Below are 14,508 nucleotides of genomic sequence, written 5' to 3'. Positions count from 1 at the left end.
TGACTCCAGATTGCAAATGGAAATTCACTAAAAAGCAACAAACAACTTTGTAACTTATAGGGTCACCTCTGACAAAATTCAGGTTGAAAATGAACAATTTGGCCTATGCTTTTTTCTTACATTTTCAACTCCAGCTGAAAATGAAACTTGGTTATCTGCCTCATGTACTGTTAGTGGGATTGCAGACTGGTGCAGCCACTGTGGAAAACAGTATGGAGGTTACTCAAAAAATTACTAAAGAACTACCTTATGACCCAGCAATTCCACTTATGAATATTTATCTGAAGAAATCCCAAACACTAATTCAGAAAGATATGTATACCCTTATGTTCATTGCAGCCTAAGTGTTCATCAATAGACAACTTGGTAAGTAAGTTGTGGCACATCTTACTCAGCTGTAAAAAGAGAATGAAATCTTACCATTGTAGACAACATGGTGCAGATAGACTCTCAAGAAGCTACGCCATCGTCTCTCGAGACGGACGGCTGCCGCCGCCGCCGCCGCCGACGAGACAACATGGATGGACAGAGAGGGTATTATGCTAAGTGAAATAAGCCAGACAGAGAAACATAAATACCATATGATTTCACTTATATGTGAATCTAAAGAACAAAAGAAACAAACAAAACAGACTCATAGATAGAACAAACTAAGGGTTGCCAGATTGGAGGTGAAGAGATTAAGAAGTACAAATTGGTGGTTACAGAATAGCCATGGGGATATAAAGTACAGCACAGAGAATATAGTCAACAATATTGTAATAATTGTGTGGTGCCAGATGGGAGGGGATCACTTTGTAAATTATGTAATGTCTAATCATTATGCCGTACACCTGAAACTAATATAAAATAATATTGAATGCCAACTATAATTGAAAGATTAAAAACAAAAACAAAAACTTGCCCTAACCAGTGTGATTCAGTTGGTTGGACATCGTTCTGCAAAGTGAGAGGTCACCATTTTGATACTTGGTCGGGACACATGCCTGGGTTGTGGGTTCGGTCCCTGATCAGGGCACATGTGAGAGGCAGCTGATTGCTGTTACTCCCTCACATTGATGTTTCTCTCCCTCTCATTCTTCCTCTCTTCCCCTCCCTCTAAAAATAAATAAAATCTTTAAAAATAAAATAAGAATAAACGTGGTTTTCTGTTTTAATCATCTATTTTCCAGGTGAAATCTCTTCTCCAGTATTTCAGCCCTGTCCTTCAAGACCACTTAAGGCTGGCTTTTGAGAACTTGCCCTCAGTGTCCAATTCCAGAATGGACAGTGAGCAAGTCTGCAACACATCCCCCCAGGAACTTCAGGGACACAAAGAAGAGATAACTGATTTCTTTGAAATTCTGCTTCGGTGCTCAGAGGAGCCAAACTCCTGGTGCTGGCTTCTGGCTAAAGCAGTGAAACAACAGGCCCCTATTCTTAGTGTCCTAGCCTCATGTCTCCAGGTGAGGATCATGAGAAGCCTACATTAAGGACCCAGAGAGCAATAGAAAAGGTGGAGAGGGACAGGGGAGGCTGATAATCAGAGAGGATGTTGGGGGATGATGATGTTGAGGCTGTAGCATGTGTTTCCAAGGCCACTGCAATGTTTTATGCTGCTCCAGCTTAGGATCCAGGCCATCTAGTGCACTCTCTTGGGGTCAAAGCCTTGGTTCCTGGTTGGCAGTCACAGAGAAGGATGCTTTGGTGGACTCATCACCACTGCCTTTAGGAGGATACTCTAGACCAGTGGTTCTCAACCTTCCTAATGCCGCGGCCCTTTAATACAGTTCCTCATGTTGTGGTGACCCCCAACCATAAAATTATTTTCATTGCTACTTCATAACTGTAATTTTGCTACTGTTATGAATGTTAATGTAAATATCTGATATGCAGGATGTGTTTTGTTACAAATTAAACATAATTAAAGCATAGTGATTAATCACAAAAACAATATGTAATTATATATGTGTTTTCCAATGGTCTTAGGCGACCCCTGTGAAAGGGTCATTCGACCCCCAAAGGGGTCGTGACCCACAGGTTGAGAACTGCTGCTTTAGACAGTGACTTGGTAAGCAGTTCTGTGGAGGGCAGTTGAGGGCAGTTGTGTTCTCTTGTATTTAGTGCTTCCTGTCTTTCATAGATGTCCTCTCAGTCTCTGGCCTTTTGACCTGCCATACTCTACAGGATGTTTTGTAAAAGTCCCTTGGTTGTTCAATCAAGTTTTTTTCACGGTTGAAGGCTTTTCAGGCCTTAATAACCAATTTAATGAGGTAACTTGTTCTGAACAGGAACTAGCTACTTGTCGCCTTGCTGGAAACTTTATCAGGTAATACAAGACCAGTTATTTTATTTTGAAAAGTTCTTATCCAATGGTAGGATGCCAGTGCTATTCCTTGTCTCTGTGTTTGGATCATCACTTCTGTGGAGGACAGTGTTGCAGCTGAAGCAATGGGACACATTCAGGGCTCTGTGGAGGGCTGTACTTGGGACCTTGAGGACCTTTCTGTCATCTGGAGAACATTGTTAACAAGGCAGAAGAGCAAAACTCTCATCAGAGGTTTCCAACTTTTCTTCAAGGTAATGATAGTCACTTCATTTCTTTCCTGAGTTTAAACGGTTTACTTTAGCCCTGGCTGGGTAGTTCAGCTGGTTAGAGCATTGTCCTGATACACTAAGGTTGTGGGTTTGATCCCTAGTGAGGGCACATATGAGAATCAACCAGTGGATGAATGCATAAATAAGTGTAACAACAAAAACTGATGTCTCAACGGGACAACTATAATAGAACAACAACTTAAAAATAAATTTAAAACAACAGCAACAATGTCTTTTTCTCTCCCTCCTTCCTCTCTCTCTCTCTAAAAATCAATAAAATTTTTTTAAAGGGTTACTTTAGAATATCCCACACTGACTTTTTCAATTATTCCTATTCCTGGATTTATCTTTTTAGCCAAAAACAAATAATTATAATAACTACCATTTATTTAGCAGTGTGCGTTGTATACATTATTTTAGCCAATTCTCATAATAATCCTATGCAAAGATAATAATGTATGAAGATATTATGAAGAGGCCTTAACCTCATTTTCAGAGTAATTAACCAAGGCTTACAGAACTTAAGTAACATGCTCAGGGTAAAGTATTTAATAAGTGGTGTACTTACAGTTCAGATCTGTGCTTTCTAATTCCCACACTCCTGTCCTCTGACTGAAAAGCTCCCACTGACGTGATAGAACTGTATGGATTGATGGCACGGGTCGCAGTAGGTTGTTGGCAGGTCAGTGGATTTCTTTATCCAGGAGAATATGTAGAGATTTCCTAGCACCATCTAGTGGAACATGTCCTGCTCATGTGTGTTGGACCAAGTATCGGAAGATATACCTGGACAGTGTCTTTTTCCAAAAGGAAAAAGAAATATAAACTTAACTTCCTTTCTTTTTAACATGCATGCTTTTAACTTTAACCTTGTCTTATATTGTCATTATTCATGAGAAAATAGTATTAAGTTCAGAATTTTAAATTTCATTCAACCTCCTCTTCAAAGGATTCTCCGTTACTATTGATGATGGAGATGTATGAACTCTGTATGTTCTTCAAGAATTATAAGGAAGCCGAAGCTAAACTACTGGAGTTCCAGAAGAGCCTCGAAACTGTAAGTTAGAATCATATGCTCTTTCTCACTGACCTGAAATTCCTGAGAGTGGCCTGTTGTCTGCTAGTAGTCAGGATATGGCAGCAGGTGAATAGCTGTTCTGTGGCATAATTCAAACTAAATCATTGGTACTGTTCCAGTGATGGGGAAACAGGGCAGGAGTTGCAGTGGCCTTGCTTATAAGCACCTCAGGAGCTGGGGATGACAGGGATTTCATCTAATGTACTAAGAACTCTGATCAGCATCCTGATAATGTAGCCAAGCTCAGTGAGAAGAAAGTTAATGGTATCTGGTATCTATGCTAGAGAGGAGTATGGTGATACATGAGCCACATTCTACCAATCCAGGATAGCTCTAGCAGCGTTGAGTGTGAAGGATGTTATCTTTTTTTTAATCAACACTTCTAGTGGTCCCTGTCCAAATAATACTGAGCCTTGTGGTCAATTTCAGGCTTTACTTATCAGAAGCTTGTTTCAGGCCATTTTATCATATAGAGCTACAATAATTAACCCTACGGGGGGAGAAAGAGGAATTTATATGAAAGGGAAAGAAATATGCCTTAGTCCCCCTTGAGGCTTTGGCACTTCCGCCTTGTGTACCACAAAAAAGCTCTATGATAAATGAGACAAAACTACTTACTGATTCTACCCAACAAATATATCACAGTGAAACCTCAGTACAGGCTTTTGCTCTGAATCACATTGGTCTTAACTATAATGAAGATTATTTATTATTTGAAAATACAAAACCAGTTATTCAAATATTTCTGAGGTTTCTAAATCACAGAAAATAAGGACATTAATTTCCTTGGTCTATCATTCTCTATGGCTGGGACACTGGCAGGTATTTTCTTCTTTTTATATTATTACTTTTTATTGTGGTCAAATACACATAATATTTACCACCTTAGCCATTTTTAGTGTACAGTTAATGGTATTAAATACATTTACAATATTGTGCAACCATCACCACCATCCAGCTCCATAATAACTCTTTTCATCTTGTAAAGCTGAAACTATACTCATTCAACAATAACTCCTTATCTCTCGTATCCATAGGCCCTGGTAGCCATCACTCTGCTTTCTGTCTTTATGATTTTGACTACTATAAGTTCCTCATACGAGTAGAATTGTATAGTAGTTGTCTTTTTTTAAAAAAATATGCTTTATTGATTATGCTGTTACATTTGTCCCAATTTCTTTTCCCTTTGTTCCCCTCCACCCAGTGACCCTCTTCCCTCCAGTTGCCCCCCCCCTTAGTCCATGCCCATTGGTTGTGCATATAGTTCTTCTCAACATCTTCCTGTCTACTCCACTCACTCCTACTATGCTTCTTAGTTCCTGTACCATCTCTCTCCCTTTCCCCCCTGCTCCCTCCCCGCTGACCTCCCCCCAATATGTTCCCCATACCTATAATTCTTTTCCCACTCTTGTTGCCTACTTAGTTTGCCTTTGTTTCGATTCCCTAGCTTCTGTAGTTGGTGGTTGTGATAGTTTTCATTTTAATGTTTATAGTTTTGATCCTCTTCCTCCTAAACAAGTCCCTTTAACATTTCATATAACAGTGGTTTGGATCTGATGAACTCCTTCAATTTTCCTTTGTCCTGGAAGCACTTTCTCTGCCCTTCTATTCTGAATGACAGCTTCGCTGGATAGAATAATCGTGGCTGTAGGTTTTTGCTTTTCATTACTTTGAATATTTCTTGCCAGTCCCTTCTTGCCTGCAGAGTTTCTTTTGAGAAATCAGCTGATAGTCTTATTGGGACCCCTTTGTAAGTAATTCTCTTCTTCTCTCTTGCTGCTCTCTTTATCCTTAATTTTTGACATTTTGATTATAATGTGTCTTGGTGTGGTTCTCCCAGGGTCCAGTTTTTTTGGAACTCTCTGTGCTTCCTGGACCTGTAAGTCTATTTCCTTCCTCAAGTTAGGGAAGTTCTGCTTCATTATTTTTTCACATACCTTCTCAATTTCTAGTTCTTCTTCTTCACCTTCTGGCAACCCTATGATTCGGATATTGGTCTCCTTATAGCTGTCCCATAGGTTTCTGAGCCTCTCCTCATTTTCCTTACTCTTCGTTTCCTCTTCTGCACTGGTTGACTGTTCCTTCCCTATGTTCTGATTTGTTGATTTGATCCCTGGTTTTCTTTCCCTCACCACTGGTTTCGTATGGGTTTTTGTTCATTTCAGCAGGACTAGCCTTCATTCCTTCCCCGTCTTAAGATCTGCTGTTAGGTCTGTAAGCATTTGTATAACCAAAGCTCTGAACTATGCCTCAGATTTCCTATCTGCTGCTTTGTTAGATATTTGCTGTCTGGTGAGCTGCGTGACTGGTATCTCTAGCATGATCTGTGCCATCCTGACAGTTTTGTTTACCTTTGCTTCTTGGGCAGGGCTGTCACACCGCCTGTGCTGTAGGGGGCAGAGCCCCGTGCGTTTGTCACACCAGGCAACCCATCTCACCACACTGTGGCGCTTTGTGTAGGGGCGGGGGTCCAAGATGGATTCCTGCCATTCACTCTCCACTGAGAGACCGGGAGTCTCCTCCTCCGTCCCCACACCCTCTGGCCCTCACAGTCCAAGGCAATGGGGGTCTACCTTCCTCAGTGTTGGAATCACGAGCTGACGGGTGGTCTGGTCTGCAGCCAGGAGTGCTCCCCAGGAGCTTCTCGCCTCCCCTTAAATACAAGTGTCTGTGCTTACCGCCATCCCACCACCGTCGCCGCAGCTGCCACCACCAGCACAGTTTGACCTCTCTGCCCCGGCTTCACCCCTCCTACCCGTCCGGACGAGCACCACTTCTTTATAACTTCATACGTTGGACTTCCATTTATTTTCTGGAACTTCCAGTTATTTCTGGTTTTGCGGTAGTTGTATACCTTCTTAGTTGTGGAGGGAGACGGCGTGTGTCAGTTTAGGCCTCCATCTTGGCTAGAAATTGTCTCCTCATCTTGACAGGGTCCTGTGTTCGTTTCTTTTTTTTTTTTTAAGTATACTTTATTGATGATGTTGTTACAGTAGTCCCAATTTTATTTCTCTTTGCTCCCCTCTGCCCTGTACCCCTTCCCTCCAGCAGTCCCACCCCCACTTAGTTCATGTCCATGGGTCGTGCATATTAGTTCCTTTCCTATATTATTCTTAACTTCGCCCTGTCTATTTTGTACCAACCAGTTATGCTTCTTAGTCCCTGCACCATTTCCCCATTTCTCCCCTTCCCCCTCCCAGCTGATAACCCTGCAAATGATCCCCACACCTATGATTCTGTTCCTATTCTGGTTGTCTGCTTAGTTTGTTTTTGTTTTTATTTCTTAATACAGTTGTTGATAGTTGTGAATTTGTTGTCATTTTAATGTTCATAGTTTTGATCTTCTTTTTCTTAAATAAGTCCCTTTAACATTTCATATAGTAATGGCTTGGTGATGATGAATTCCTTTAGCTTTACCTTGTCTGGGAAGCACTTCATCTGCCCTTCCATTCTAAATGATAGCTTTGCTGGATAGAGTAGTCTTGGTTGTAGGTCCTTGCTTTTCATCATATTGAATACTTCCTGCCAGTCCCTTCTTGCCTGCAAAGTTTCCTTTGAGAAATCAGCTGAGAGTCTTATAGGCATCCCTTTGTAGGTAACTCTCTGCTTTTCTCTTGCTGTTTTTAAGATTCTCTCTTTATCTTTCACTTTCGGCATTTTAATTATGATGTGTCCTGGTGTGGTCTTCTTTGGATCTAGCTTGTTTGGGACTCTGTGATTCCTAGACTTGTATGTCTATTTCCTTTGCCAAATTTGGGAAATTTTTCTTCATTATTTTTTCAAATAAGCTTCGATTTCTTGCTCTTCCTCTTCTCCTTCTGGCACCACTATGATTCAGATGTTGGCACATTTAAAGTTGTCCCAGAAGTTCCAAAGCCTCTCCTTATTTTTTTAAATTCTTGTTTCCTCATTTTTTTCTTCCTTATATTCCAAATCATTGATTTGAACCCTGGTTTCCTTTTCTTCACCATTGGTTTTGTGTGGATTTTCCTTCATTTCTTTTAGCATAGCGTTGACTTCTTCCCTTATGTATTTTCCATACTTAAGTACATCTGTCAAGTGTGTGAGCATCTTTATCACCAGTGTTTTGAACTCGGCATCTGTTAGATTGGCTATCTTCTCATCTGTTAGTTGGCTATCTCCTCCTTGCTTAGTTCCCCCACTAGAACCTTGATCTGTTCCCTCTTTTGTGTCATACTTCCCTGTATCCTCATTCTGACAGGCTCCTGTGTTTGTTTGCCTCTGTGTTTTAGGCAGAGCTGTTGCTCCTGTTACGTTGTAAGTGGCGGAGTCTTAGGTATTTGTCAGTACAGGGTGACTAGTTTCACCACGTTGTAGCGCTGTGTGTGAGAGAGGGGTCTGAGAGGGAACAATGTCGCTTGCTCAGCACTCGCCCCTTTTCTAGGCACTTCTCCCACTTCCATATGGGCCTGGCATCTCTCTAGCTGTTGTCCTGGCCATTGTTCCCAGAGTGGGTGGGTCTGAGGACGTTCTAGGACAGTGGGGGCCTTTTAAACAAGTGGATTCTGCTGTGAGACCATCAGTTTCCGCCTCCGCCCCAACCCCCATTGTTTTGTACAGTCAGAAGCAATGAGGCTTTGTTGTCCCTGGCACTGGAACTGTTAGCTAGGTGGTCGGGTCTGGTGCTGGGAGTGCTCCCTAGGTGTCCCTCTCAACTTTTTTAAATGTTTGACTGCACATTCTGTCAACCTGCTGCTGCTGTCGCCACTGCTGCAGCCATCACACCATGTCCTTTCCGCCCCAGCTCCGCCCCTCCTACCTGTCTGGATGAGTATTTCTTCTTTATATCTTTGTTTGTTGAACTTCCATGCAGCTCGATTTTCTGGAACTTCTGGTTGTCTCTGGTTTTGAGGTAGTGGTATTCTTTCTTAGCTGTGGAGGGAGACGCAGTGTGTCTGTCTAGGCCTCCATCTTGGCCGGAAGTGTTCCATTGGTTGCTTCTTATATGTTCCCTGACCAGAGATTGAGCCTGCAACCTTGGCATACCAGGACGACATTCTAACCAACTGAGTTACCTGGCCAGGGCCTCAATGCATTAGTCTCTTAAATTATGAAGAAAACAAGATTTGGTATTACAAACCAAAGTTATAGTAATACTAGCTTTTATACTAATATTTGTTCTTCTTTAAATGTATTAATCTCTTAAATCATATAAAAAACAAAAATACTGACTTTTATAATTGCTGGTGTATTTATCTTTATTGAACTTTTAATTTTCCATACAGCTTCAAGGTACTGTCTAGTGTTCTTCCATTGTACCTTGCAGGATACCTTGAGTATTTCTGGCTGAGTAGGTCTAGTGGTCAGTAACTCCCTTAGTATTTATCTACATCAGAATGTCTTAATATCTCCCTCACTTAAAAAAATAAGATTTTTTAAATTTATTTTTAGAAAGGTTGGGGGAGGGAGAAGGAGGGGAGAGAAACAGAGAAACATCGATTGGTTGCTTCTCACATGCTCTCCCCTGCCGCCCCCCCCCCCCCCCCCGCGGGGCCCTGGTCCAAAATCTGGGCATGTGCTATGACCTGGAGTCAAACCAGTGACATTTCATTTTGCGGGAAGATGCCCAAACCACTGAGCCACACCAGTCAGGACTTCCCTCACTTTAGAAAAACAGTTTTGCTAGATAGAGGGTTCTTGGTTGACAGGTTTTTTTATTTGAGCTTAAATATGTTGGCCCATTGTCTTCTGGCCTCCAAATTTTCTGGGGAAATCTGTTGATAATGTTATTGAAGATCTATTGTATGCGATTAGTCATTTCTCATTGCATTCAAGATTCTTTCTTTGTCTTTTGAAAGTTTGGGTATAATGTGTGTCTCTGTGGGTATCTTTGAGTTCATCTTAAATGGGGTTTATATTCACATTTTTCATCAAGTTTGGGAAGTTTCCAGCCTTATTTATTCAAATATTTTCTCTATCCTTCTCTCTTCTCCTATGACTCCCATGATATGTATTTGGTCCTCTTCGTGATGTCCCATGTGTCCCTTAGGCTCTGTTTACTTTTTGTCTTCCTTTGACTCAATAACTTCCATTGTCCTATCTTAAAGTTTGTCAGTTTTTTCTTCTGCCTGCTAAAATCTGCCTTTGAATCCCTCTAGTGACTTTTTCATTTTAGTTTTTGTACTTTTTAGCTTCAGAATTTCTTTTTTAGGTTTTCTGTCTTTTTACTGATATTTCCATTTTGTTCAGACATAATTTTCTTTACTTTCTCCAAATCTTGCTTAGTTCTTTGAGCATCTTTAAAATAGTTGTTTTGAAGTTTTGTCTAGTATATCTACCATAAGGTCCTTTTTGGAGACAGTTTCTGTTGATTGATTGATTTTTTTTTTCCCTTTGGCTAGGCTATATTTCCTGTTTCTTCCTTCCCCTCCCTTCTCTCCCATCCCCTCCCTTCCCTTCCTTTCTCTTCCCAAATCCTCACCTGAGGGTATGTTTATTGATTTTAGAGAGAGAGGAAGCGGGGGTGGGGGGGTGGGGGTGGGTAGGAACATCAGTGTGAGAGAGAAACATCAATCAGTCGCCTCCCGTTCACACCCTAATCTGGAATCCTAAATATGTGCCCTGACTAGGAATCAAACCTGCTACGTTTTGGTGTACAGGACAACACTGCAACCCACTGCGTTACCCAGCCAGGGCTGTTTCCTTTTTTAAATTGATATTTTTAGAGTGACGTTGGTTAATAAAATTGTATATGTTTCAGGTATACAATTCTATTATACATCTGTATATTGTAGTGTGTGTTCAGCATGCTAAGTCAATTTTCATTCCACTACCATTTCTCCCCCCTTTACCCCCTTCTACCTCCCACTTTCTTGTTCCTCTGTATGCCTTAGGACATTTAAATCTAGTAATATGCTTACTCTGAAAATCAGATTACACCCCTTCCGCAGTGTTTGTTATGTTTTGTTACTGTTTTTGTTTGTTCATTTTTATCACAGGCTGTCTCTGCCAATGATCAATCTGAGGTGTAAATTTAAGTTCTCAGGGCTTTTCTGAGCCTTTTCTTGGGCATACACAGTCACTTTCTAATTTTCCTTGTATATGTAGTTGTTTTCAAATGTCCTTGTTTTTAATATCTGGGTCCTGAAAGAGGAAAAAGAAAAATGAAGGGGGGAAATAAAGGGTGCCAGCCCTTTAAATCCCCTGGAAGTCATTTAAGCTGGAGGGGGCAGGGCTTGCAATAGTGGGGGAGGTGAAACAAAAATGGCTTCTCACCTTTTTGCACCTCTGTAGTTCGAAGCAGCAATCAGCAAAAAGAGTACAAATTATAATATTTGGAAGACAAGGTCTCCCCCCACCCCCCACACACTCCGCAAGCTGTGTGCAACTGCTTCAAGAACAGGTGCACAGTTGCCAACCATGTGACTAGGGTTGGGGGATGGGTAAATGCTTCTGTGCTAAGGATTGAAGTTGACTATAATTATTGCAATTTATCGCCCAAGTCTTTCTCTGGAAGTTGCAAGTCATAACAAACTGGAGTTCCAAAATAGTTGCATTGGACAGATTCTGCCAGTGTAATTGTTATCTAGATGTGGAGAGAGATTCCCTGTGCTTTCTATTCTGCCATCTTCTCCACCCCATTTTTAAGGAATTATTTTTTATAGCAATTTTAATTCACAAAATTGACAGGCAAGCACAGAGATTTCTTTTGTACTCCCATTATCAGTAGCACTTACCAGAATGGTCCTTTTGTTACCAAGCTGAACCTTCATTGACATATCATAATCACCCAAAGTCCATAGTTTATGCTTCACTCTTGGTGTACATTCTTTGGGTCTACATTTGGACAAGTGTATAATGACATATCTCCATCATTATACTATTATACAGAGTATTTTTCATGCCCTAGAAATCCTCTGTGTTCTACCTATTCATCCCCCCTTGTTCCCAGCCCCTGGCAACCACTGACTTTTTTTCACTGGTTCTTTTTTTTTAAGATTTTATTTATTTACTTTTAGAGAGAGGGGAAGGAAGGGAGAAAGAGAGGAAGAGAAACATCGATGTGGGAGAGAAATATAGATTGCTTGCCTCTTGCATGCCCCCAACTGGGGACCTGGCCCGCAAGCCAGGCATGTGCCCTGACTGGGAATCAAAGGGGTGACCCTTCAGTTCTCAGGCCAGTGCTCAATCCATTGAGCCGCACCAGCCGGGGCTGATATTTTTACTATCTCCATAGTTTTGCCTTTTCCAGAATGTGCTATAATTGGAATCATATAAAATGTGGACTTTTCAAATTGGCTTCTTTCTCTTAGTGATGTGCACTTAAGTTTCCTCCATGTCTTTTCTTTTTAATGACAAATAATGTTACACTTTCTGGATGTACCACAGTGTCTGCATTCACCTACTGAAAGGCATCTTGGTTGCTTCCAAATTTTCACAATTTTGAATAAAGCTGCTCTAAACATCATGTACAGGATTTTGTGTGGATGTAAGTTTTCAACTCCTTTGGGTAAATACCAAGGAGTGTGACTGCTGGATCTTATGGTACAAGAGTAGGTTTTTTTTTTCATAAGACGCCACCAAACTATCTTCCAAAGAGGCTGTACCATTTTGCACTTCCACCAACAATGAATGAGAGTTCCTGTGTCTCCATATTCTTGCCAGCCTTTGGTATTGTTGGTGTTTCAGATTTTGGCCATTCTAATAGATATGTTGTGATATGCCATTGCTATTTTTTGTTTGTTTGTTTGTTTGTTTTTATCCTCACCCGAGGATATTTTTTCATTACTTTTAGAGAGGAAGGGAGAGAGAGAAATATTGATGTGAGAGAGAAACATTGATTGGTTGCCTCCCATATGCACCTGGATTGGGGATCATAGGTGCCCTGACCTGGGATTAAACCTGCAACCTCTAGGTATGTGCCCTGACTGGGAATCAAACCTGCAACCTTTCAGTTAAGGGATGACGCTCCATCTTACTGAGCCACACCAGCCAGGGGTCATTGCTGTTTTAATATGCATTTCCCTGAGGACATATGATGTTGAGCATCTTTTCATATGTTTATTTGCCATCTGAATATCTTCTTTGGTGAGATGCCTGTCAAGATCTTTGATCCATTTTTTAATAGGGTTGTTTGTTTTCTTATTGTTCAAAGAGTTCTTCGTGTATTTTGGATAAAAGTCCTTTTTCAGATGTGTCTTTTGCAATATTTTCTCCCAGTCTGTGGCTTGTCTTCTAATTCTCTTGACATTGCCTTTTTAAGAGCAGAAGTTTTTAATTTTAATGAAGTTTAGCTCATCAGTTTGAATTTTATGTGTAGGTAGTCCCAGGTCTCTTCTTATTCTTGCCTGACTGCTCCTGCTGCAGCCTTCTGCAGAGGGACAGAAGGCAACTGCTCCATTCTTGCCTCAACTTTTTATTTTCATTTTTTCTTTTTCCTTTAACCAGTTCCATCATCTGCCTGCTATAATCCTTCTTTTTAGAACAACAGAGGTAGGTAAACCAGTAAATCAAGACTAAGAAATCATGGTCTGATTCAAACTAATGAGGCCTGTTACTTGGGGTCATTTTCCTATTACTATTTTTTAGCATTTCATTGAAATGACATAAATCCAGATTTCTTAGGTGAGAGCCTTCTCTAGCAATATTATAAACTACAAGCTAACTAGTAGAACCAGCTCAGCAGTGTTAAGCAAGTCTTTCTAAGAGGTCTTCCTTCAGGTGAATTTCAAATCTAGACTCAAGGGCAGGCCTATATCCTCTGAAAAAGCTCTTAAGTGAAACATGTCTCGTTAATTTTACAGCAACTCACAGGGCTGTTTGGTAAAACAGTAACTGGAGGTATTTGCATCAGTTCACTCCAAAGTAGTCTTAGGTCTCTTTCCCATCTTTGACTTTCACACACACAGCTCTTTACACTGCAATGGCTCACAAAGAGAAAAACTACTCAGCTGCCAAGCAGGGCTTACTTTTGCCACCCTTCTGAGCCACTCTACTGATTCCTGCCATAGAAAGGGCTTGAAGCACCCCCTTTTGTGATAGGCAGTGACTTTTGATAGCACCTTGGTTTTCTTATATATTCCCACATTTGGAGGTTTTGATTTGTTGTTCCTGTGAAACCACTTTTCCTGACCATCTCTCTCTCTTTTTTTTTTCATAGCTTGAAACAGCAGCCATAAAGGTTCACGCTGTCATCCCTGTTCCTTGGCTGAAGGAGCAGGTGTGTTTTCTTTTGAAGCTTATGCTGCAGCAGTGTAGGACCCAGTATGAGCTGGGGAAGCTTTTACAGCTGTTTGTTGGAATAGAGCATCTCTTCTCTGATGGTAAGAAAATCCTTATATTCAGGTTGCTGTTAAGAAGTAGTTTTCTTAATCTTGAAAATATTTTAGAAGGGCATTCAGGAAATTAAAATGCATACAGTGGATGACATTACATTTACAGTCCATAACAGGGTTTGAAGAAAAGGTTGTGAAACTTCAGTCATGGTTAAAGCATTTAAAACATAGCACAATAGGATATCACATAGATAATAGAACTGTCTACTCATTCTAAGCAGCTGTCAAATAGCCACATTTACCCCCTGGCTAGCCTCTACATTATCCTGTCACTATCGTTCTTTTCTCTGTCAAGTAACCTTAACATGTCATCAATGCTCAGGGTCACAGATTTGTTTCAGGAATGTGTAAGTCATTTTGAAGGTTTCAGAGACAAATGGTGCTTATTTTTTGCAGTTATTTCCAGACATTGGCAGTCTCTAAGCTGTTGCTTATTGAATGAAACCAATATTGCCTTACCCTCTTTTCGACTTGTTTGATAATTTCTTGTTGAATGATAATGTTATTCTTTGACACTAAAGTCTGACATTTTCACTACTAGGGTTATTTTATCACATT

At 40.7% G+C, this 14,508-nt stretch overlaps 1 protein-coding gene across 1 annotated transcript in view; it reads left to right on the top strand.

Annotated features, from left to right (window-relative positions):
* Window positions 1-14,508, top strand: part of SPG11 (SPG11 vesicle trafficking associated, spatacsin) — an 87,988-nt gene that overhangs the window by 56,227 nt on the left and 17,253 nt on the right. Inside the window, exons 25-28 of the mRNA XM_090270529.1 lie at window positions 1,173-1,445; window positions 2,359-2,559; window positions 3,527-3,634; window positions 13,776-13,938. Of these exons, the coding sequence (XP_090126655.1) occupies window positions 1,173-1,445; window positions 2,359-2,559; window positions 3,527-3,634; window positions 13,776-13,938 (745 nt within the window). The remainder of the gene's footprint in view (window positions 1-1,172; window positions 1,446-2,358; window positions 2,560-3,526; window positions 3,635-13,775; window positions 13,939-14,508) is intronic.

The sequence above is a fragment of the Furipterus horrens genome, unplaced genomic scaffold (assembly GCF_987537825.1).
Source record: "Furipterus horrens unplaced genomic scaffold, mFurHor1.1.pri manual_scaffold_3, whole genome shotgun sequence".
Taxonomy (NCBI): domain Eukaryota; kingdom Metazoa; phylum Chordata; class Mammalia; order Chiroptera; family Furipteridae; genus Furipterus; species Furipterus horrens.
This window is presented reverse-complemented; position numbering and strand designations above follow the sequence as displayed.